At 39.6% G+C, this 25456-nt stretch overlaps 1 protein-coding gene across 1 annotated transcript; it reads left to right on the top strand.

The window, feature by feature from the left end:
• Window positions 1-14008: 14008 nt before the first annotated feature.
• Window positions 14009-18183, top strand: LOC100661275 (olfactory receptor 6N1-like). Its single transcript, XM_023553971.2, has one exon. It carries the CDS (start codon window positions 15490-15492, stop codon window positions 16435-16437), a length of 948 nt encoding a protein of 315 aa, XP_023409739.2. The 5' UTR covers window positions 14009-15489; the 3' UTR covers window positions 16438-18183.
• The last annotated feature ends 7273 nt before the right edge of the window (window positions 18184-25456 follow it).

Below are 25456 nucleotides of genomic sequence, written 5' to 3'. Positions count from 1 at the left end.
AGATTCCCTTAGCTGGATAAGTCTGGCTCTTATGCTTTCTTTTGGGAATCCAATTTTTCCCAACAGTCTACGTGCGGCCATGATAGTTCAGCAATAGGTCCATGGCTTCTTTGCTCGGCCAAGAGGAAGTGAAACCTGAAGCCTGGGCTGGCTAAGTCTATGCAATTTCCCATAACTTCCGAGATCAAACTGAGAAGGAAGGGTTTTTAGACTTGTTTTCGACCCACTGGTCAAAGATCCCCAGTCTCATCTCATGTTGTCCAGTTTGTGAGTAGAAGTGCCCCCGCCTTCTGACTGCTCCTACTGACCTGTACATTGGTGCAGCTCTTTAACATTCACAAAGTACACACACATTTTAGTAGCACCTCCCTTTGAGCCAAGACAAGACAAGGTACATATTATTCCCTATTTTTCCAGTGGAGGCAGGCACGGTGGTTAAGAGCTCAGGTGCTAACAGAAAGTTCGGTGGTTTGAGCAGAGCAGCCACTCCACAGGAGAAAGATGTGGCAGTTGGCTTCTATAAAGATCAACGCCTTGGAAATCTTATGGGGCCGTTCTACTCTGTCCTGGAGGGTCAATATGAACTGGACTCCACGGCAAGTTTTTTTTTTTTTCCAATAGAGACCTGAGTCTGAAGTATCTTACTTGAAGAAAAACAGGACTTTTTTTTTTTTTTTTTGTAGCAAAATGTCCTGTGCCTACTGCATTAGAAGGGGGGATTTCTAGCCTTGTGCAACCTTTCTCCATTAAGACCAGGTGAGATGACAATCAAAACTGTCCAATATTTCAGTCCATTCAGATCAACCTTCAGTAATTTAATAAAACTCCTATGTGTTTACCACCAGCAACACCATTAGTAATAGTCATTATTATTTATTGACAGCCCAATACAGTTCGTATATAAAGTTATACATGGAAAAAAAACCAAGGCTCAGACAGGCTATGTAACTAGTCCAGAATCACAACGTAATGATAGATCTGGTATTCGTGCCTAGGTAAAAGCAGAGGGAGGAGGACATTCTAGCCAAAGGATTGACATAAACATTGGTATAGAGATGGGCTCAGTAAGGGTAACAGTCTAGAGTCAAGGCAAAAGGCATACAAGGGATTTTAAGTGGGAGGAGACTCAATTATAAATCATAGATTAAGAAAATGTTAGCGCCTCATCATGACCCTGGTTTTACTTTTTTGTTTTGATTAGTGGTACCAGGGTCTTATAAGGGTCCCATCCTTGGTCTCTTGAAGAACCCATCTTCTGAGTTAGACACAGCAGAAACAGAAGGTTCACCAGAATGTCAGGGATCTCAGGTTTCTCCATCCTTTCTGGCCACCACCATCAGGAGGAGTTTTGAATTAAGTTATGTCATCATTTAGCACTTACATAAAATCATATGCCTGAGGCTCTAGTCTTGTTGACTCTTTCGATGGGAGCAAAAATTGTGTTTCCTGCTCAGAATGCACACATGTCTATGCCCACCACAAGTAGTCAGATCTCCTGAAACCATGGATGTTATTTCCTCTTCCACATGAGCCCAGCAATTGCTGTGTAGGCCCAGCAAGTAACAGACCCAATTCCCTTGCAGTATCAAAGACAACACCCTGGAAATCTTCTGACTCCTGTTTTCAAACAAACATTCTTAGAAACAAAATACATAAAGGAGATAATTACGAAGTAGAAAATAGACTAAAACAAGAAGTAAAAATGGGGGCCTGGAGCTCTGGCCACTCCCTATGCCCTTTCTTCTCAACTGGCTCCCTCACCACTTCCTCTGCTGAGATGATCTAGCTCAACTCTTTCATTTTCAAATGAGTGAACTGAGGGCTCAGGAGATGACATGACCTGCCCAAGGATGCACAGCGTATTAGTGGCTAAAACAGGCAGAACTTGCCAGAGACCAGGTCGCTGTATGTATCTTGAATATTCTTTATAAAGTGATTTTTCTAATTCCTCTATAATTGCTCAAATAATAAATTTTTGCTTTTAATTTTATGTTTTTTGACAGTAGCTATCGGCCACTATTACACATACCCACAAATATATATAGTTTTAATTTAATTTTTATAGCTCCTGTCTAAGAAAGAATCACCCCCAATTTTTAGGTAATAAAAATAGAAGTAAGAAGTATTACTGGACTTGCAATAAAAAGACGTGGATCCAAGTCCTAGATCCACTCTAGCTAACTGGATGAACTTGACAAGAGACTGGGGGTAGATGAATGCTCACATTCCTTCCAGCTTGGGGAGTTTTGATTCTATGACTGCAAAACTTCTTTAAGAAAGCAGTACCTGAACTAGGTCCAGGTGTTTAGGGTCCGAATCTCCAAAACAATGAGGAGAAAAGTGTTGGTGTAAGTGTCCATTTTACCACATTTTGTTATGTTATTCTCAAGTAACTTCTATATGACATTAGTTTTCTCACGTTTAAAAAGGTGATAATGACCAGTCTTATAAGGATTAAAGGAAAGAAAACAAGCAAAGTGCTAACACTGTTCCTAACCCTTAGGAGTTACTCAATAAATAATACATACACCAATTGCCAATGAGTTGATTCTAATTGATACCCCATTTGGTACAGAGTAGAGCTGCTCCATAGGGCTTTTGTTTTTTTTTTTTTTTTTTTGGCTGTAATCTTTATAGAAGGAGATTGCCAGTCCTTTCCTCTGCAAAACTGTTGGGTGGGTTCCAACTGCTAACTTTTAGGTTAGTAGTCAGTCAAGAGCAAATCATTTGTGCCACCCAGGGACCTTCTTCAATAAATAAGAGCAATCCTTACGACTCCAGTAACAATGCAGTGTAGTGGTTAGAAAAGGCTGTCTGCCTGGCTTTTCCACATTAGCTCCACCATTTACTTGCTGTGTGACCTTGGACAACTCACTTAACCTCTTTCATTTAACAGCAGTTTCTTCACCAGTTAAATGGGGACGATAATATAACCTTCTTCAGAGAATTATTGTGAGAGTTAAATTATTTTATACACTTAAAGCGTGCAGATCCGTAAGCACTGTATATAAGTTGCTTAATATTACTGAACATTTTTCCACATAAATTTCTGAAGTGTGTGGTTTTTTTTTTTTTTTAACTTGCCTAGTTTTACACATATCTCATATTTTTTCAACAGGTAGGGCCAGTAGAGTTGGTAAAACTCTAAATCAAGCATCTCCTTGGGACCTAGATGACCAAAGACACCCTGCATCATCCTGTGTGTTTCTCCCTTTTTTTTGTGAAATTTATACTCTCCCCTAGCACATGGCTTTTGGGCCTCTATACTTTTGTTACTCTTTCTGCCCTTCTACACTGTGGTTCCCTCAATCTGCCTTTATTGAGGGGTGGTTGCTGGGGCAACAGAATACTACTTGATCACCAAAGTCCCTGATGGCAGCCCCAAAGAATTGCTGGCAATTGTTTGGGTCACATTAATCAACACTGTGGGGTGTATATTGTGTGGTGGGTTTGGGGCACTTACAACCCAGTTTTGGAGATATAAATAGTTCTCTAAGAACTCCAGACAGCATATATTTTGCCATTGATTTCTCAGCCAGTACCTGTATTCAAGGAGCCCTGGTGATCCAGTGTTTAAACCACTCAGCTGCTAACCAAAATGTCTGTGGTTTGAAACCACCAGCCATTCTGTGCGAAAAAGATATGGCAGTCTAATTCCCTGAATATTTACAGCCTTGGAAACTCTATGAGGCAGTTCTACTCTGCTCTATAGGGTCACTATCAGTCCGAATCTACTCGACAGCAGTGGGTTTGGTTTGATACCTGGTATTTATTCATATATAAATGAATGAACGAGTGAAGAATTCCCAAGGATCTAAAGAGGGTGAGAGATTTAGTGTCCTTCCTATAGCAGCACCAGGAATCAGTCCCCTTTTTCAGGTCAATTTGCTGCTCCAGACTCTTCTCCCTTTTTACACAATCTTTTACTGTGTGCAACTTTGCAAGGTCCTTTCCTTCAGATCTTCCTCAGGGCAAAGCTCCAGCAAATACAGCTAACAGGTGGGCTAAGCTACTGATCTCCCTGTCCTTCACATTTGAGTGGTTAGAGAAAGCCTGAGGGAACCAGAGCGAGGCCCTGTTCTGGTTGCCATTGGCAGCAAGCAGCCTTTCTGTTCTTCTCAGTGTGCCATACAAATATGATCTTTTTTTTGTGTGTGTGCGCGCGCAAATGTTGGTAATTTGAATCCACCAGCTGCTTCTTGGAAACCCTATGGGGCAGTTCTACTCTGTCTCATAGGGTTGCTATGAGTCAGAATAGACTCAAGAGCAATGGCTTTGGTTTTTTATATGAAAAAAAAAAATGGGAAGAAATGTGTCAGCATGACACATTGGGATAAATGCTTGAGACCCATGTTTTGGCTCCTTCCATGTTAAATCAGGTTTATCACTCTAAAAAAGGGGGAGAAATTATATATATATATATATATATATATATATATATACACATACTTACATTCATGCATACATACATTGCAGCAGCATCAAGGCTAATATTCTAGCATCTAGAATATTCATAAAGTTTATCACCCAAGTCAAGCCTGAATATTTTAAAGTATAAAACATGGCACTAATAATAATCATCAGCTATCCTGGGAACAACAGACATGAGCCAGAACTCCCCTGAGCAAAGGAGGGTATATGACTGCACTGTGTCACTGTATTGACTTTGGGGGGGGGGGCATTTTATTGTGCTTTAGGTGAATATTTACATAGCAAATTTGTTTTTCCATCAATAATTCTTACACAGATTGTTCCATGACATTGGTTGTAATCCCAGCAATATGTCAGCACTCTTCCCATTTCCTCCTTGGGCTCTGCATTTCCATTTGTTTAGTTCCCTGTCCCTCCCTGCTTTCCCATCTTTGGATTTGGGCAAATGTTGACCTTTTTGTCTCATATGGTCGAGTGCTCTAAGAAGCACATTCTTCACTGGTGTTATTGTTTATTTTATAGTCTTATCTATTATTTGCGGCCCTGATGGCATAGTGGTTAAGAGCTCGGCTGCTAACCAAAAGGTCGGCAGTTCAAATCTATCAGCCGCTCCTTGGAAACCCTGTGGGGAAGTTCTACTCTGTCCTATAGGGTGGCTATGAGTCAGAACGGACTCCATGGCAATGGGTTTTTTGTCATCTATTACCTGACTGAAAAGTGGCCTCTGGGAGTGTCTTCAGTTTCCAGTTAGAAGGTTCTCTCAGGGCAATAGTCTCAGGGGTTCCTCCAGTCTCTTTCAGACCACTAAGTCTGATCTTTTTTTTTTTCAATTTGAATTTTGTTCCACATTTTTTACCCCTGTGTAACCAAAGACTTCTTTCTATTGTGGTCCCAGACAGAGTGGTCAGTAGTGGTAGTCAGGCACCATCTAGTTTTTCTGGTCTCAGATTAGAAGAGGGTGTGGTTCATGGAGCCCTGATGGCACAGTGGTTAAGTGTTCAGGTGCTAACCAAAAGGTTGGCAGTTCAAATCCACCAGCTGCTCCTTGGAAACCCTATGGGGCAATTCTACTCTGTCCTATAGGGTTGCTATGAGTCAGAATTGACTCAATGGCAACAAGTTTTTTTTTTTTGGTGGTGTTTCATTAGTCCTTTGGACTAATTACTTCCTTCAGTCTTTGGTTTTCTTCATTCTCCTTTGCTCCAGATGGGGAAAGACCAGATGTCTGCTCACAAGTTTTTAAGACCCCAGACACTACTCACTGGGCTAGGATATAAAACATTATCTTTATGAACTGTGTTTTGCCAATGTAGCTAGATGTCCCAAGAGACTATGAGCCTTAGCCATCCAGTCCAATGCTTAAGTAGTTTCTCTAACTGTGTCCCCATGTGTTCTATTATATAAGTGTATACATGCAGCATTTACAAATACATTTGTAGAAATATCCACAACCATAACTGTATATGTGTGTGGGTGTACTCTAGTATGACCTCCCTTACCTATTTGGCATATATATTCACCTATATGTACTCACAAATTACTGTCTGTTATTCCTGTTGTTGCAGGATTGTATATGTTACAGTATTTACTGTAGTTGTGCTTCATTCTCGCGTACCTCTCCGAGTCTGCCTTTGCCTTGGTCATGTTGAGCTGACTTCCCCCATATTGTCTATTGCCTTACTTTCACTAGAATTAACACTTGTCTACTGTCTTACTCCCACTTCCAACCCTGGTAACCATTTTCAATATATAAAACCTATTCTTGACTTGTTATAATAGTGGTCTCATATGATATTTGTCCTTTTGTGACTGACTTATTTTGCTCAATATAATGTCCTCCAAATTCATCCATGTTGTCAGATGTTTTGTTGATTCATCATTATTCTTAATTGTTGCATAGTATTCCACTGTACATGTATACCGCAGTTTGTTTATTCATTCATCTGTTGATGAACGCTTAGGTTGTTTCCATATTTTTGCTGTTGTGAATAACGCTGTGATAAGCATGAGTGTTCATATATCTATACATGTTGCGGCTTTTATTTCTCTAGGATATACACCTAGTAGTGGGATTGCTGGATTGTATGGTATTTTTATTTCTAGCTTTTTAAAGAAGCCGCATGGCACAGTGGTTAAGAGCTGGTCTGCTAAACAGAAGGTTGGCAGTTCGAATTCACTAGCCACTCCTTGGAAACCCTATGGGACAGTTCTACTCTGTCCTATAAATTCACTATGAGTTGGAATCGACTCGAGGGCAATGGGTTATATCATTTTCTATAGTAGGTGTCCTGTTTCGCAGACTCACCAGAAGTGTATGAGTTCCAATTGCCCCTTAGCCTTGTCAGCATTTGTTGTTCTCTGTTTTTTTGATTGGTGCCATTATTGCCAGGGTGAGATGGTAGTTTTGATTTGCATCTCTCTAATGGGAATGATTGCAACCATCTTTTCATGTGTTTGTTAGCCTCCCGGATGCCTTCCATGGTGAAATGTATGTTTGTATGCTTTTCCCATGTTTTAATTGGATCGTTTGCCTTTTTATTGTTGAGGTGTTGAAGTTTGCTAAAATTTTAGAGATTAGACCCTTTTCAGATGTTTTGTAGCCAAAAAATTTTCCCCAGTCTGTAGGTTTTCTTTTTACACTTTTGGCGAAGTCTTTTGATGATCATAACTGTTTAATTTTTAGGAGATCCCAGTGATCTAGTTTATCTTCTGCTGTTTGTACATTTTTAGTTATGTGTAGTATTCTCTTTATGCAGTGTACTAGGGCCCCTAGTATTGTCTCTATTTTTTCTTCCGTAATCTTTGTGTTTTAGGTTTTACATTTAGGGTTTTGACCCATTTTGAGTTAGTTTTTGAGTATGGTGTGAGATATGGATCTTGTTTTATTTTTCTGCAAATGGATGTCCAGTTTCTCCTGCAACAATTGTTAAAGAGATTTTCTCTTCACCATTTAATGGTCTCCCACCCTATGTCAAAGATCAGCTGTCCATAGGTGGATGGATTTACTTTTGGATTCTCCATTCTGTTCCTTTGATCTATGAGCCTGAAGTTCTGCCAGTACCATACTGTTTTGACTACTGTGGTTGTATAGTAGATTCTGAGATCAGGTAGTGTGAGGCCTCCTACTTTGTTCTTCTTCAGTAATGTTTTGCTTATCTGGGGCCTCTTTCCTTTCCATAGAAAGGTGGTGATAATTTTTTCCAACTCATTAAAGACAGTTGCTAGAATTTGGATTGGGATTGTATTACCTTTGTAGGTCACTTTCGGTAGTATTGATATTTTCACATGGTTAAGTCTTCCTATCCATGAGCAAGGTATTGATACATATTTTTAAAATTAAAATTTTTGTTTCATTAGATAATACCTGTTTTCATCAAGTTGGCTCTGACTCATGGTGACCCCATGTGTGTCAGAATGGAACAGCAGTCCACAGGGCTTTCATTGGCTGATTTTTCACAGGTAGATTTCCAGGCCTTTCTTCCTTGGTGCCTCTGGGTGGACTTGTACCTCCAACCTTTCGGCTTGCACCTAACACCTTCATTTTTCAAAAATCAAAATATTCTTAAAAACGTTCATGTAGAAGAGTGTTTTCCCATCTCCTAACTCTGTCTCTTATTTCCCCTTGCCAGCCCCCACTTCCCACTTCTGCCATAGGAAACAACTTTCATTACTATTGCCTATAACCCTATAGTGTTTCTTTATGCAAGAATAAACAAATATAAATATCTTTTTGTGCCTTCTAGATTTTTTTGGATATCATTGCAGAATGTGCCTTCTCATTTTGATAAACAGCTTCATGGTGTGATTAATTTAAAGAGTTCCCTATTGAAGGGTTCTTGGATTGCTTTCAGTCTTTTGCTATTACAGAAAAAGCTACAATGAATAATTTTGTGTATACATCATTTCACATGTGTGCGTACATATCTGCAAGATGAATTCCTAAAAATGAAATTGCTGGGTCATAGGACAAATTAAATGTGTAATTTGCATAAACATTGGTACATTTTCCTCCAAATAGATTATACTATTTTGTACTCCTGTGGTCAATGTATGAAAATGTCTGCTTCTTTGCAACCTCCTGAACAATGTGTGTTTTTAAACATCTATATTTTTGTCAACCTGAAAGGTGAGAAAAGTATCTCTCTGTTGTTTAAAGTTGTATGTGTTTTATTATGCGATAGGCTGAATACCTTTTCATATGTTTGAGTGTCACTGTAGAGCAAATGGTTTGTGCTTGGCTACTAACCTAAAGGTTGGGGTTCAAACCATCCAGTGGCACGGTGGAATAAAGGTCTGTAGATCTTCTGTTAAGGTTACAGACAAGAAAACCCTAGGGGGAAGTTCTACTCTTTAATAAATGGGGTCACTATGAGTGGGAATTGACTTGATGGCGAAATGTTTGGTTTTCATTTTTGGTTGGTTTTTAAAAGTACTTATTTTGGACTCTATCTCCCTCGCTCCAAATTAAGCATCTTGCAGAAAGGGACTATGTTTTATGCATTTCACTTTCCCTAGTGTAAGGCATTAGAAACAGAGAGTGTTCAATAAACATATTTGCTGAATGAATAACAGAATTACACTTACTCCTTACTTATTGGTATGGTTGGGTTCCAAAGACCAGGTGGTTTTTGAAAATTGGAGTTATGTGAAAATGGAGGATGACCACATCAGATCACAAAATGAAGGATGATTATATCAGATCACATAATGAAGGATGATTACCTCATTACATAACCTCCAAATTACATCATTATATAACTGCCAAGCCACTGAGAATCATGGCCTAGCCATGTTGGCACATAATCTTAGCCATGACAGCTAGTATTACTTTCACTTCACACCCTGGCATTCATTACTGCCAGACATATATTGTTAATGAGCAAAATAGTTGAATAATAGATTTTTTTACTATTGATGTAAATGCAAAATGTTGAATAACGGGATAGTCAATAAGTGAGGAATAAGTGTACTGTGATTTCCCTTCTGCTCATACTCTTTTCACTACCCTTGATGTAACATTTTCTTATCTTTGATCATATCTTTTTTCTTCAAAAATATCATTACATGTAAATATGACCACAATATGCAATACTCAGAAGAATAAAAATTAAAAACCACTATAAAAATTATTTAACACAATTAATCATCTACTCCTTTCTAATCATTTCCCATAAACATAGCCTTTGTCAAATATTACCAACCACATGGAATCCTGCTTTCTTCACTTAACACTATAGCAGGGATTCCCAGCTATCTCTCTTGTTAAGTCATGCATTCCTTGAGGGAGACATCGGGCCTTGCTCTTTTCTCTTTCTCCATTCTTAATTCAGGATAAATGTTAGTGAGCACTCTCTACTGATAGGGGTTGATGTGAAAAGAAAAACAATTTCTTTAGCTAAGTAAGGACTAAACTTAGAACCCTACAATTTTTTTTCTTCTTCATGCTACTTATTATACTCTAAAACCCCTCTTCCCTCCTCATTCATATAGAATACTGAATCTTCAGAATATGTTTTGCATTGATTTCAGTTTGTGTAGAAGTTCTTTATAAATGAGTATTAGTATCACATTGATTGTTCTCTGAAGACAAGAAGACAGTTGTTATACTCATTTGACGCCAAACCAGGACGACATACATTTAGCCCATTACAAAGCATAGAAGAAGCTTGTATTAGATTATGTCTTATAAAATCCACAAATGTGGCTAAATATGAGGGATTTTTTGGTGTTTAGGACTGTGGGAATGTAGTAATTTTGTGAAATGGCATTTGCAACAACACACCCTGGAGAAAGGTCAGGTGTTTCAGATGAAGTGGAATCTATACTTAAGGCTGGAAAAGACTGAATGGGAACCTATAATTGTCCAAACATCTAAGATGCTTTTAGTCAAAGAGGTCTTCTTCCAAAGTTGAGTTTATATTATATTCTAAAGTAGAACTCTCAAGAAAAAAATCATCCTTTTCTGTTGTTTAAACAACTCTAATTCTCACACCATTATGTCACCTATCAGTTTGTTGTACTGTTGTACTGTGGTGGCTTGTGTGTTGCTGTGATGCTGGAAGCTATGCCACTGGTATTTCAAATATTAACAGGGTCAGTTAAGGTGGAGATGCTTCAGTGGAACTTCCAGACTAAGCCATAGTAGGAAGAAGGCCCTAGTGGTCTATTTCAGAAAGAGTTGGCCAGTGAAAACCTTATGAATAGCAGCAGCACATTGTCTCATAAAGTGCCGGGAGACAAGCCTGTCAGGTTGGAAAGCCCTCAAAATAAGACTAGGAAAAAGCTGCCCCCTTAAGTTAGAGTGGACCTTAACGACATGGGTGGAGAAAAGCTGTCGGGACCTTCATCTGCTGATGTGGCATGACTCAAAATGAGAAAAAACAGCTGCAAACATCCATTAATAATTGGAACATAGAAAGTACAAAGTATGAATCTAGGAAAATTAGACGTTGTCAAATTGAAATAGATCGATGTCCTAAGCATTAGTGAGCTGAAATGGACTGGTATTGGCTATTTTGATTTGGGCAATCACATAGTCTACTATGCCACGAATGACAAATTGAAGAGGAATGGTGGCACGTTCATCATAAAAAAATCTATTCTGAAGTATGGAGCCCTGGTGGTACAGAGATTAAGAGCTACAGTGAACTACGGCTGCTAACCAAAAAAAAAAAAAAAAAAGAAGTTTGACAGTTCAAATCCACCAGCTGCTCCTTGGAAACTCTATGGGGTAGTTCTACTCTGTCCTATAGAGTCGCTATGAGTTGGAATCCACTCGACAGCAATGGGTTTATTCTGAAGTACAATGCTGTCAGTGATAGGTTAACATCCATATGCCTACAAGGAAGGCACTTAATATGACTGTTATCCAGATTTACTCACCAACCACTAAGGCCAAAGATGAAGACACTGAAGATTTTTACCAACTTTTGCAGTCTGAAATTGCTCAAATATGCAATCAAGATGTAGTAATAATTACTGGTGTTTGGAATGTGAAAATAGGAAACAAAGAAGGAACAGTAGTTGGAAAATATGGCCTTGGTGATAGAAATGATGCCAGAGATTGCATAATAGAATTTTGTGAGGCAACAACTTATTCATTGAAAATAACTTTTTTCAATAATATACATGGGAACTATACACCCATGTGTATAGTTCCCATTTATATTATCACCAGATATAATACAAAGGTACCAAACTGACTATGCCTGTGGAAAGAGATGATGGAGAAGCTCAATGCCATCAGTCAGAACAAGGTCAAGGGCCAACTGTGGAACAGATCATGAATCGTTCATATGCAAGTTCAAACTGAAGCTAAAGAAAATATAAACAACTTCATAAGAGCCAAAGTATGAACGTGAGTACATGCCACCTGAATTTAGAGAATTTCAAGAATATATTTGACACACTGAGGACTAATGACCTAAGATCAGATGAATTGTGGGATGACATTAAGGACATCATACATGTAGAGAGCAAAAGGTCATTAAAAAAAGGGAAAAGACCAAAATGATGTCAGAAGAGACTCTGAAACTTGCTCTTCGACAAAGAGTAGCTAAAGAGAATTGAAGAAGTGATGACATAAAAGAGCTGAAAACAAGGTTTCAATGGGCGGCTTGAGAAGACAAAGTAAAGTATTATAATGAACTGTGCAAAGACCTGGAGTTAGAAAACAAAAAGGAAAGAACACCCTCAGCATTTCTCAAACTGAAAAAAAAATTCAAGACTCAAGTTGCAGTATTGAAGGATTCTATGGGCAAAATATTGAACAACGCAGGAACCATCAAAAGAAGATGAGAGGAATACACAAAGTCACTATACCAAAAAGAATTGGTCAACATTCAACCATTTCAGGAGTTAGCATATGATCAGGAAGCAATGGTACCGAAGGAAGAAGTCCAAGCTGCACTGAAGATACTGGCGCAAAACAGGAATTGATGGGATACCAATTGAGATGTTTCAACAAATGGATGCAGCACCGGAAGCACTCACTCACCTATGCCAAGAAATGTGGAAGAGAGCTACCTGGCAAATCGACTGGAAGAGATCTATATTTGTGCCCATTCCAAAGAAAGGTGATCCAACAGAACATGGAAATTATGAACAATATCATTAATATCAAATACAAGTAGAATTTTGCTGAAGATAATTCAAAAACAGTTGCAGCAGTATATCGACAGGGAACTGCCAAAAATTTAACTCTGATTCAGAAGAGAACATGGAACTAGGGAGATCACTGCTGATGTTAGATGGATCTTGGCTGAAAGCAGTGAATACCAGAAAGATGTTTACCTGTGTTTTATTGATTATGAAAAAGCATTCTACTCTGTGGATCATAACAAATTATGGACAGCATTTAGAAGAATAGGAATTCCAGAACACTTAATTGTGCTCATGAGGAACCTGTACATAAAAGAAGAGGCAGATGTTTGAACAGTGAAGGTGATACTGCATCATTTAAAAACCAGGGAAGATGTGCATGAGGGTTGTATGCTTTTGCCACACTTACTCAATCTGTATGCTGAGCAAACAATGCAAGAATCTGAACTATATGAAGAAGAAAGTGATATCAGGATTAGAGGGACTCATCAAAAACCCGTTATATGCAGATGACACAACCCTGCTTGCAGAAAGTGAAGAAGACTTGAAGTAATTACTAATGAATATCAAAGACTACAGCCTTCAGTATGAATTACACTTTGACAAAAAGAAAAATCCTCACAACTGGGCAAATAAACAACATCATGATAAACAGAGAAAATATTGAAGTTGTCAAGGATTTATTTTACTTGGATCCACGCTAAACACCCATGGAAGCAGCAGTCAAGAAATCAAACGACATATTGTTTTAGGCAACTTTGCTGCAAAAGACGCCTTTCCAGTATTAAAAAACGAAGATGTCACTTTGAGGACTAAGGTGTTCCTGACCCAAGCCATGGTATTTTTAATTGGATTATATGCGTGTCAAAGCTGGACAATGAAGAAGGGGGACGGAAAAAGAATTGACGGCTTCTTATTACGGTGTTGCAAAGAATATTGAATATACCATGCACTGCCAGAAGATTGAACAAATCTGCCTTGGAATAAGCACGGTCAGAATGCTCCTTAAAAGAGAGGATAGCGAGACTTCTCACGTACTTTGGACATGTTATCAGAAGGGAGCAGTCCCTGAAAGACATTATGTTTGATAAAGAAGAGGGTCAGTGAAAAAAAGGAAATCCCTCAAAGAGATGGACTGATATAGTGACTGCAACAAGTGCTCAAACAATGCAACAATTGGTAACTACAAGCAGAGAGACGTGGGAACATCCTACCACCAAAAAAGAAATACCGGGAGCAGAGCTCATCCTTTGGTCCCAGGGTTCCCGCGTGGAGAATCTCCCAGTCCAGGGGAAGACTAATGAGAAAGACCTTCCTCCAGAGCTGGCAGAGGCAGAAAACCCTCCCCTGGAGCTGACTCCCTGAATTTGGACTTCTAGCCTACTAGACAATGAGAAAATAAATTTCTCTTTGTTAAAGCCATCCACTTGTGGTATATCTGTTACAGCAGCACTAGATGACTAAGATACCTGCCATCCAGCAATCCTCATTGTAGTGGGGTGGAGAGGAATCTAGGTGAGAAATCTCCTTATAAGAATTTTAAGTAGATATGACTCACTTCTGGGGTGCTGAAGGTGTTATTCTCTCTCTACGCACAAGCACATGCAAGACGGGTCATCTCATCATGGACAGTAATGTGGGATTTGCAAAAGATCTTGTGGCCCAGAGGAGGCAACACCCCTGGGAATGGATACCAGAGCCCAACAAGGAGGGTTACAGAGTTGAAAAAGTCTGCTACACTTCCCTATGCATGACTTCCTTCCCCAGGGTAACCCCTTTTGAGAGTTATTCACAGCCAGAAGCCCCAGGGAATACAAAGCAAGAAGCCCTGGGAGGCCAGACTTCCAGGAGTATGGAATATAAATCAGGAAAATACTTAGGAGTAAAAAGGACACCGAGGAGGAAGCTACAAGTCCTAATATCATGAAAAACAATCAGGTAATGGGCAGGGATGGTGCTGCAGAAGTGAGAGTAGTTGAAGAAGAGAACTATGAGAAAGTTTTGACCCTTTCCTGGGTGATGCTTATTAGGTTGTAGAAAGTAAAGTCTAGGAACAATGATGTTGGCACTCTCTCCCCATAAATATTTTTCAGTGACTTTAGAGAACAATAAATTATCCCTTCTGTAAGGGACTTGCAGAACATCTATTTAAACTTTCTTTTTTTTAGAAAAGAGGAAGCTGAGGTTAGGTGAAGAGAAGTTTCCCAGTGTGCATTGCCGGTTAGTGGCAAAACACGTTTACAAAGCCAAACCTGTGACTTCAGAGAAAATGCCTTCTTTTATGCTACAAGTCTTCTAGATCAATTCCTAGGAGGAAAGGGGAAGCTCTGACCACATTGGATTTCTCTCTGAGACTTCCTTGTGGATATCTCCTTCAGTGACCATCTTTTAAAAGGCATAATGTGTCCACTGGGTGAGTTATCATTAGGCACTATGGACCTTAGCCTTCAGAGATTGTTTCCAGAGTTTCTGCAATTATTTATTTTCCCATCTCTTCTTCTTCTAGTCCTTAAAAGAAAAATCCTCAAACTTCAGAGGGACCTCCTGAAAGAGGTGTCAACAGTCACTTTTTAGGGGAAGATATTTTTCTTCCTGACAGCCAATTATTGCTGGTTATTTTATCATTGGAAATTATAAGAAAGAGAGAGGTCAGAATTTTCCTGTCTCTCCTATTTCCTGATGTTGGAGGAGAGAAGAAATATAGTTGTCTGAGTCTCTGTAGTCCAATATTATTAAAAAAAATTAAACAGGAGGAGCAGGAGCCTTGCTTTCTAGTTCTAGCTCAGTCACCAACAGACTCTACGATATGAGACCAACCATTTCTGCTTCCTGGTCTTTGGTTGCTCTACTGCAAATTAGAGGTGATTACATTCTACATTCTTGACATTAGGAACATTTCCTGAATCAAAGAAGAAGCCTACATTGCTAGTCCTCTGTCCTTGCCCCTCAGTCCTGGGAATGATGGTTCATGTCAACCACACTTGGACCCAAAATTTCATCCTTGCTGGTTTCACTACTACTGGGACTCTGCAACCTCTTGCCTTCTTGGGGACCCTGTGCATCTATCTCCTCACCCTGGCAGAGAATCTGTTCATCATTGTCCTTGTTCAAGTAGATTCTGGACTGTCCACACCCATGTACTTCTTCATCAGTGTCCTCTCCTTCTTGGAGCTCTGGTATGTCAGCACGACTGTGGTCACGCTTCTGCATACCTTGCTCCACAGACATTCACCCATCTCATCTGCTTTGTGCTTCATCCAGCTTTATGTCTTCCACTCCTTGGGCATGACTGAGTGCTACCTGCTGAGTGTCATGGCTCTGGACCGCTACCTTGCCATCTGTCTCCCACTCCACTATCATGCACTCATGAGCAGACAGATACAGCTCTGGCTAGCAGGGGCCACTTGGGTGGCTGGCTTCTCAGCAGCAATTGTGCCAGCCAGTCTCACAGCCACTCTTCCTTTCTGCTTGAAGGAGGTGGCCCATTACTTTTGTGACCTGGCACCACTGATGCAGTTGGCATGTGTGGACACAGGCTGGCATGCTCGGGCCAATGGGACAGTGATTGGTGTGGCCACTGGATGCAACTTTGTGCTAATTTTGGGACTCTATGGGGGCATCCTGAAAGCTGTACTGAAGCTACCCTCAGCTGCTAGCCGTGCCAAGGCCTTCTCTACCTGTTCTTCCCATATGACTGTAGTAGCACTATTCTTTGGTTCTGCCTTCACAGTGTATGTGAGTTCATCTGGGAGTCGACCTGAGGGTACAGACAAGCTTATTGCCTTGATGTATGCCCTTCTTACCCCTTTCCTCAATCCCATCGTCTATACCCTTCGAAACAAGGAGGTGAAAGAGGCTGTGAAGAGGGTCACTGATAGGCTCAGGACTATTTTGAAGGGATCCTGATGATCTCCGCTGTCATAGCCCAACTTTTTGGTAACTCTCAAAAACAGCTGGTTAGGCAACCATCTGATGAGAGTCAAAGTAAACATTAGTAAACAATCAATCAGATCACTGGTCACACACACTGCAAGCACTCACTGAAGAGGATGTAGTCCTGGGTTGATCAGAGTTGGAATATGTAGAGAGAAAGGAGATATAGTCTCTGATTCCACCCCAACTGAATGTAGGACAAGTGCCACAAAGGAGGAGAAACAAAAACAAAATGTTAGGTAGGGTATAAAGGGTCTAGCTGAACATATGTCTTAGAGCAGAGTCTCTGGGTGGTGTAAACAATTAATGCAGTCACTGCTAACCAGATGCCTTGAGTCCACCCAGAGCTGACTCAGAAGAAAGGGCTGGTGATGTCCTGAAAAATTAGCCATTAAAAGTCCTTTAAAGCCCAGTTCTACTCTGACACACACAGGGTCACCATGAGCAGGAGTCAACTCAGTGGCAACTGGTTTGGCTTTTTTGGATGTCTTAGAGAAAGAGCACACTACTGAGAAAAAGGAGACTAACTAAGGCTGGGAGTAGGGGCTTTAGTCAAGATAGGATTCCTGGAAAAAAAATTGAGAAGGTGCCAAACAAAGTAGGCACAAAGGAGACTAAAATAATAGTTTGTTTCAAGTTTCAGTTGTGGAACAGTGACCTATGGGCAGAGAGCTCTTCAGATTGGGGAACTCAGTCATCCTGGGTTATCTAGTGATCAGAGGATGCCCAGTGAAGGGGATTGGAGAATGGAAACTACAGAAAACAACTTAGTCTGTAATGGGACAAGAGCAGGTATTGGAGATGTGATTGCAGTCTGAGCTGTCTTCCGATATCATGGAATACACCTTAGAAATTATCTGACCCCACATTAAAAAAAAAAAAAAGTATCAAACAAACAAGAAGCTTTGCAAATCATGTATATAGAGCACGCACATACAAAGTAGAAAACAGGTGGAAATAGAAAGTAGGAATGGGGATCTGAAGCCCTAATCACTCCTTATACTTTCTTTTCTCCCTCATTTCCGACCATCTCCTTTACTGAACAGAGTTTGAAAATTACCACCCAAGTTCAATCTCCACACTTTAATGATGAGTGAATTGAGGGTCAAAGATCTGCCAAAGGATGAACAGATAATGACAAGGATAGAACAAAAGCCTTGAGACTAAATGACTGTATGGGTCTTGAAAGTTCTCTCTTTTTTCCTCATTCTAATGTATCTTAGTGCTAAAAAATCAAATCGACTATTTTTGTATGTACACTCTAAGCCAGAAACAATGACATCTGCTGTGAAGTATCGTTTTTTATTTAATCTTCACAATTTCTCTTTGAAAGAGGAAGAATCACCCTGATACTTAGATGACGAAAATAGATTTCTGAACCTGCAGTAAAGAGACATGGATTCAAGCCCTAGACCCACTCCACCTAGTCGGGGGACCTTGGTAAGGCTACCTCAGCCTCATTCTCTCTGTCTGTACAAATGATACGCTGGGAGTAGATGAATGTTCATATTTCTTCCAGCCTGGGGAGTTTCGATTCTATAATTGCAACACTTCTAAAGAAAGCAGGACCAGAACCAGGCCCAGATGGGTAGGGAAAGGTGTTGGTCCAAATCCCAGTTTTGCCATTTTTTGTCTACATGATCCTGGGTAAAAAACATAACCTCTCTCTGACCTCAGTTTCCTGTTCCTTATAAAAGGATAGAAGAATTTTCTACAACAGAGTGTTCTGAGGATTAAATGAAGTAACATACACGAAGTGTTGAATAAATAAATTAGCTTTAATATCCCAGGAGGAATGCCATGTAATGGTTACAGCATGCACTTTGAAGCCTGCCTCCCTGGGTTCAAACATTAATTCTACCATTTACTTGCAATACACTTAACTTCCCTGTGCCTCAGTATTCTCATCTGTAAAATGGGAACAATTACGAAAGTTTCATCAGACACTGTTTATGAGTTAAATTAGTGTGCACGTGTAAAGCACACAGAACAGTAAGCACCATAAGAATTTAATCATTTGCTTCAAGTTTTTTCACGTAATATTTTGCAGTGAGGATTTTTTCCTTGAGAATGCTTGGTATGTATATATATATATAACCTTACATTTGTTATGTGCGGGGGTAATAGAATTAGTAACACTCCAAATGCAGCATTTCCTTTTGATCTAGATGCCCAAAGCCATCCTTCCATGTCCTGAGAAGTACTCCCTGCTTTCACAAAATCTATACTTTTTCCCTAAATGCACAGTGCAATACTCCATTCTGCTAGCCTGCTAAGTCTATTGCTTTTGAGCTCCTAGCCTTTTCTCCTCCGGAACCTCACTTTGTGCAAAGTGGTTTTCTTATAATCGTGGTCATGGGCACAACAGAAAACTACTTCCTTGGGTGGCAGCACTAAAGAATGGCTGGAAATTGCTTGCCCTTGCAATGGCTTTGGTCGCATTATTTAATAACCCTGTGGGTTCCCATCACCATGGGGCCTATACTGTGTAGTGAGGCTGGGGAGCTTACAACCCTCTTGGGGAGACATAAAAATAGTTATCTAACAACACAAGGCAGCATATATTTCACCATTGATTTCTAGTATAGTGCCTGTTATTTATTTATGAACAAATTAATGAACAAATGAATGCATGAACTCCTAAGAGTCAAATGAGTATGGTAGAGATTAAGTGTTCCTCCCATAACCCCATGCAGAAGCAGTCCGTTTCATTCCATAATCTTCTCTCTTGAAACCTCTCCAGGTCCCTTCCTTTAGAATATAAAGTTTAGATATTGTTTAGAGCAGAGTTTCCCAACAGGAAGAAATATCAGATATTATGTAACACCTTTTATACAATAACCCAGTGACTCAATAGGTCATAACTTTTATTGTCAGATAGGGCCTGAGGGGCCTGGAGCCACTAAACTCATTTGCTCTGGCAGCAAGCAGTCTTTCTGTTCACCTCAATGTGCGTTACAAATATTATCATTTTTTACATGTACTAGGGTCGCTATGAGTCAGAATTGACTCGACGGCAACAGGTTTGGTTTTTTGGTTGGTTTTGTGACAAAAAAAAAGTTGAAACGCAATGCCTTAGTGTAAGACATATTGAGGTAGGTGGCCAAGGAGCACTGTTTCTCCCACTGTGACATCTGGATAGCTACTCTAGCAGGGGATATAATGGGAAGCAGACAGGACTAAAAAACAGCATAATCAGACCATAGACTCTGTACGATCCTTGAGGCTGACATTCTACCACTTTAGGTGTTCGGATAGCTTGATGCCCAAACCAAACACAAATACAAACCAAAATACAAAAGAAAGTAACTACCATAGGACATCAGGTATAAACCAGAGTTATCTTGAGCAAACAAAGACAAATGTCCATAGTATACCACTTCCTATGGTATTTATTTACTCTAAACGATTTATTTGCTTCCACAAATAATACATTTACAGTGTTCAAGAATCAAATCAATCTAAAAAGATTTACATAGAAAGCCTTGATCCAACTTCCCAACCTATCTGCTCCTTTCTACTCCTCACTCTAACCCTGATAAGAAACCACCCTCAAAAGTTTCTCCTCTGTGCTTGAAGAGCGTCTTTATGCAAAGCTTAGCAAATTTAAATAATCTCATAATCCCCAATTCTTAGACATAAGCCACCACACTATATACTTTGTTCTATTCTTGCTTTCTTTTACTTAATCTTGGAGACTTTTCCATTTCCTTGCACAGAGTGCCTTCTCATTTACAAAAAGAAACAATTTCATAATATTCCTCTGTGTTTTCAATTTAAACAAACAAAAAACTGGTTGCTGTGGAGTTGATTCTGACTCACAGTGACCCCATGTGTTTCAGAATAGAATTGTGCTCCACAGGGTTTTCAATGTCTGTGATTTTTCAGAAATAGATCACCAGGCCTTTCTTCCAAGGTACCTCTGGTTGGATTCACACTTTTTGGTTAGTAGCCAAGCACTGTTCCATTTTTGTCACCCAGAGATTCTGTTTAATTTAATCAGTCCCTTGTTGAGAAGGACTCTAGGGTCACTTCCAGTCTGGGCTCTTGAAAACAGTACAGTGAGTAACCTTATATAGGCATCATTTCATACATTTGCACATAAGTTCCTTGAAATGAGATTCCTGGGTCATGGTGCAAATGAACATGACTTTGGGTAAATTTTGCTAAATATTCCTCAAAAGAGATTATGCCATTTAGTTCCCCCATCAACAATGGATATAAATGTGTTTGCCCATAGCAACTTCAATAAAGTATTTCCAAACTTTTGAAGCTGTGTAAATATGAAGGTTGAGAAGTAATATCTCATTGTAGTATTAAGTTGCAAATTTATCTTACTATGAATGTGATTGGATTTTTTCTTATGTTTAAAAAACTTATATTTTAAAGATAATTGGCTCTTTGGGGACTCTGTCTCCCTGACTCTACAGTAAACATCTTAAGGGAAAAGACTATGTTTTATGCCTCTCATTTTCCCTAGTTGCTAGCATAAGGCCTGGGGCATAAAAGGTATTTGGTAAATGTATTAAGTAAATAAATAAATGATTGTGATGTCCTCTGTTTCTCAAACTATTTTAGGTGCAGTTGACATCATTTTTCTTAACCTTTGAATCACACATTTTTTGAGCAATGCATTACATGTAAATACAACCGCATTAAAATGTTTCGATGAGTCAAATTTTAGAATCACTTATAATCCCATCACCTTAAATCAATTATTCATCCATTCATTTTAATTTCGAATAAACATGCACATTTTTCAAATATTAACAATATTATTGTGAAATTTTGAAACTTTGCATTTTACTTTTTCACTTGTATTTCTGAGTTTCACTTAAGTTTTTAATGTAAGTATTTTTAGACATTTTCTTCCTCCGTAAATCATGAATTACGTGTTGAGGGTATTGGGTCTTACGCTTCTCTCTCCCTCCCATTCCTGGAGTGAAAAACTGCTAAGTGAGCACTTTTTTCTAACACCTGATAACATGAAAAGAGAAAAATCAGCCTTCTGGGCAAAGCAAGGCATATACTGTGAAACCCCCAACTTTTACCCTTCTTCTTCTTGCTACTTTTAAGCCGCAAAGTTCTTTACTCCTGATCCATAAATAGAATAGAAATCCTTTAGCATGTATTTCTGCACTGACTGATTCTAGATTTTCTCTATAAGTCCTATGATCAGGTATTTATGTGACATTTGAGAGTCTTCTAAGGGATAGCACATAGTCCTTATAATCTACCCTGTTTAAGGCCAATGCATTACTATACAACTGGACACTACAAAGATGAAGGAAGTCTCTCTCAGAGTCTAAATTGTGGAAAAGGAATGTATAAATACCAATGTGATGTAAATCTACGCAGAAATAAAAATAAATACCAAAATGGCTACTTTGGGTACAGCAAAAATACTCATTTGCATAACCTAAATAGTTGGCTCATCTATATAGATTCATAAAATAAGCCTGCAAATGAGGAGTGTTTGGGTTTGGGGGACTGTGGAGTATGCAGTGATTTAGAGAAAGGGTAATTGCAACTAACCATACTGGAGAAAAGTCAGATATTTCAGATGAAGTAGGATACAGGTTCAAGGTGGTTAAGATTGAAATAAAGTGATTATCCAAATACTCTTTTTTTTTTTTTTTCACTCAAAGAGACTCTTTCAATCCTGAAGAGGCATTAGCACTTAGAGAAGCAAATACTTCCTTTCCTTTTGCTCAAAAATCTCCAGCTCCCACAGGAAGCTTTTCCGGTTTGATTGCAGAAGATTAAATGATTGCTTTCCATTCTATATACTTTACTTGCTAATCTTTAATGATGCCTTCTTATCTTTAATTTGTCCCCGTCTCTGATTCTGAAAAATAAAAGTACGTTTGGATCTGTGAATGATTCAAATGCTTACTTTGAATAGATGTTGTTGTTGTTAGGTGCGGTCAAGTCGGTTCCAACTCCTAGCGACCCTATGCACAGCAGAATGAAACACTGCCCAGTCCTGCGCCATCCATATGCTTGAGCTCATTGTTGCAGCCACTGTGTCAATCCATCTCGTTGAGGGTCTTCCTCTTTTCCGCTGACCCTGTACTTTACCAAACATGATGTCCTTCTCCAGGGACTGATCCCTCCTGACAACATGTCCAAACATTGTAAGATGCAGTCTTGCCATCCTTGCTTCTAAGGAGCACTCTGGCTGCACTTCTTCCAAGACAGATTTGTTCGTTCTTTTGACAGTCTGTGGTATATTCAATATTCTTCGCCAACACCACAATTCAAAAGCGTCAATTCATTTTTTCTTCCTTACTCATTGTCCAGCTTTCACATGCATGTAATGTGATTGAAAATACCATGGCTGAGGTCAGGCGCATTTTAGTCTTCAAGGTGAAATCTTGGCTTTTCAACACTTTAAAGAGATCCTTTGCAGCAGATTTGCCCAATGCAATGCATCCTTTGATTCCTTGACTGCTGCTTCCATGGCTGTTGATTGTGGATCCAAGTAAACTGAAATCCTTGACAACTTCAATCTTTTCCCCATTTATCATGATGTTGCTTATCGGTCTGGTGGTGAGGATATTTGTTTTTTTTATGTTGAGGTGTAATCCATGCTAAAGGCTGTGGACTCTGATCTACATTAGTAAGTACTTCAAGTCCTATTCACTTTCAGCAAGCAAGGTTGTGTTATCTGCATAATGCAGGTTGTTAATGAATCTTCCTCCAATCCTGATGTCCTGTTCTTCTTCATATAGTCCAGCTTCTCGGATTATTTGCTCAGCCTACAGATTGAATAGGTATGGTGAAAGGATACAACCCTGACACACGCCTTTCCTGACTTTGCACCAATCAGTATCCCCCTGTTCTGTCCAAACAACTGCCTCTTGATCTATGTAAAGGTTCCTCATGAGCACAATTAAGTGTTCTGGAACTCCCATTCTTCGCAGTGTTATCCATAGTTTGTTATGATCCACAGAGTCAAATGCCTTCGCATAGTCAATAAAACACAGGTAAACATCCTTCTGGTATTCTCTACTTTCAGCCAGGATCCTTCTGACATTAGCAATGATATCCCTGGTTCCACGTCCTCTTCTGAAACCAGCTTGAATTTCTGGCAGTTCCCTTCAATATACTGCTGCAGCCATTTTTGAATGACCTTCAGAAAAATTTTGTTTCCATGTGGTATTAATGATACTGTTCTATAATTTCCACATTTGGTTGGATCACCTTTCTTGGGAATAGGCATAAATATGGATCTCTTCCAGTCACTTGGCCAGGAAGCTGTCTTCTATATTTATTGGAATGGGTGAGTAAGCACCTCTAGCATTGCACCCATTTGTTGAAAAATCTCAGTTGATATTCCGTCAGTTCCTGATGCCTTGTTTTTCGCCAATGCCTTCAGAGCAGCTTGGACTTCTTCCTTTAGTACTGTTGGTTCCTGATCATATGCTACTTCTTGAAATGGTTGAACATTGACTAATTCTTTTTGCTATAATGACTCTACGTATTCCTTCTTCTTTTTTTTTTTTTAATTTTTATTGTGCTTGAAGTGAAAGTTTACAAATCAATTCAGTCTCTCACACCAAAAACTTATATACACCTTGCTACATACTCCCAATTGCTCTCCATCTAATAAGACAGACTGCTCCCTCCCTCCACTCTCTCTTTTCGTGTCCATTTCGCCAGCTTCTAACCCCCTCTACCCTCTCCCCTCAGGCAGGAGATGCCCTCATAGTCTCAAGTGTCCACCTGATCCAATAAGCTCACTCCTCACCAGCATCCCTCTCCAAGCCATTGTCCAGTCCAACCCCTGTCTGAAGAGTTGGCTTTGGGAATGGTTCCTGTCCTGGGTCAACAGAAGGTCTGGGGGCCATGACCACCAGGGTCTTCTAGTCTCAATCAGACCATTAAGTCTGGTTTTTTTGATGAGAATTTGGGGTCTGCAGCCCACTGCTCTCCTGCTCCCTGAGGGGTTCGCTCTTGTGTTACCTGTCGGGGCAGTCATTGGTTATAGCCAGATACCATCTAGTTTTTCTGGTCTCAAGCTGATGTAGTCTGTGGTTTATGTGTCCCTTTCTGTCCCTTGGGCTTGTAATTACCTTGTGTTCTTGGTGTTCTTCATTCTCCTTTGATTCAGGTGGGTAGAGACCAATTTATGCATTTTAGATGGCCACGTGCTAGTGTTTAAGACCGCAGACATCACTCTCCAAAGTGGGATGCAGAATGCTTTCTTAATAGATTTTATTATGCCAATTGACTTAGTTGTCCCCTGAAACCCTGGTTCCCAAACTCCTGCCCCTGCTACACAGGCCTTCGAAGCATTCAGTTTATTCACGAGACTTCTTTGTCTTTGGCTTTGTCTGGTTGTGCTGACCTTGCCTGTACTGTGTGTTGTCTTTCAACTATCTAATTAGTGAATACCCCTCTCCCACCCTCCCTCCTTCCCCCTCTCGTAACCATCAAAGAACACTTCTCTGCTTAAGCTATTTCTCCAGTTCTTATACAATATTTGTCCTTTTGCAACAGACTAATTTCACTCAGCATAATGTCTTCCAGATTCCTCCATGTTATTAAATGTTTCACAGATTCATAACTGTTCTTTATCGATGAGTAGTATTCCACTGTGTGAATATAGCATTCATCCCTCGATGGGCACCTTGGTTGCTTCCATCTTTTTGCTATTGTAAACAGTGCTACAATGAACATGGGTGTGCATATATCTATTTGTGTAAAGGCTCTTATTTTCTAGGTTATATGCCAAGGAGTGGGATTGCTGGATCGTACCGTAGTTCTATTTCTAGCTTTTTAAGGAAGCTTCAATCGATTTCCAAAATGGTTGTACCATTTTACATTCCTACCAGCAGTGTGTAAGTGTTCCAATCTCTCCACAACCTCTCCAACGTTTATTGTTTTGTGTATTTTGGATTAATGCCAGCCTTGTTGAAGTGAGATGAAATCTCATTGTAGTTTTGATTTGCATTCCTTTAATGGCTAATGATCGTGAGCATTTCCC

Source organism: Loxodonta africana, chromosome 3 (genome assembly GCF_030014295.1).
Source record: "Loxodonta africana isolate mLoxAfr1 chromosome 3, mLoxAfr1.hap2, whole genome shotgun sequence".
NCBI lineage: Eukaryota > Metazoa > Chordata > Mammalia > Proboscidea > Elephantidae > Loxodonta > Loxodonta africana.
This window is presented reverse-complemented; position numbering and strand designations above follow the sequence as displayed.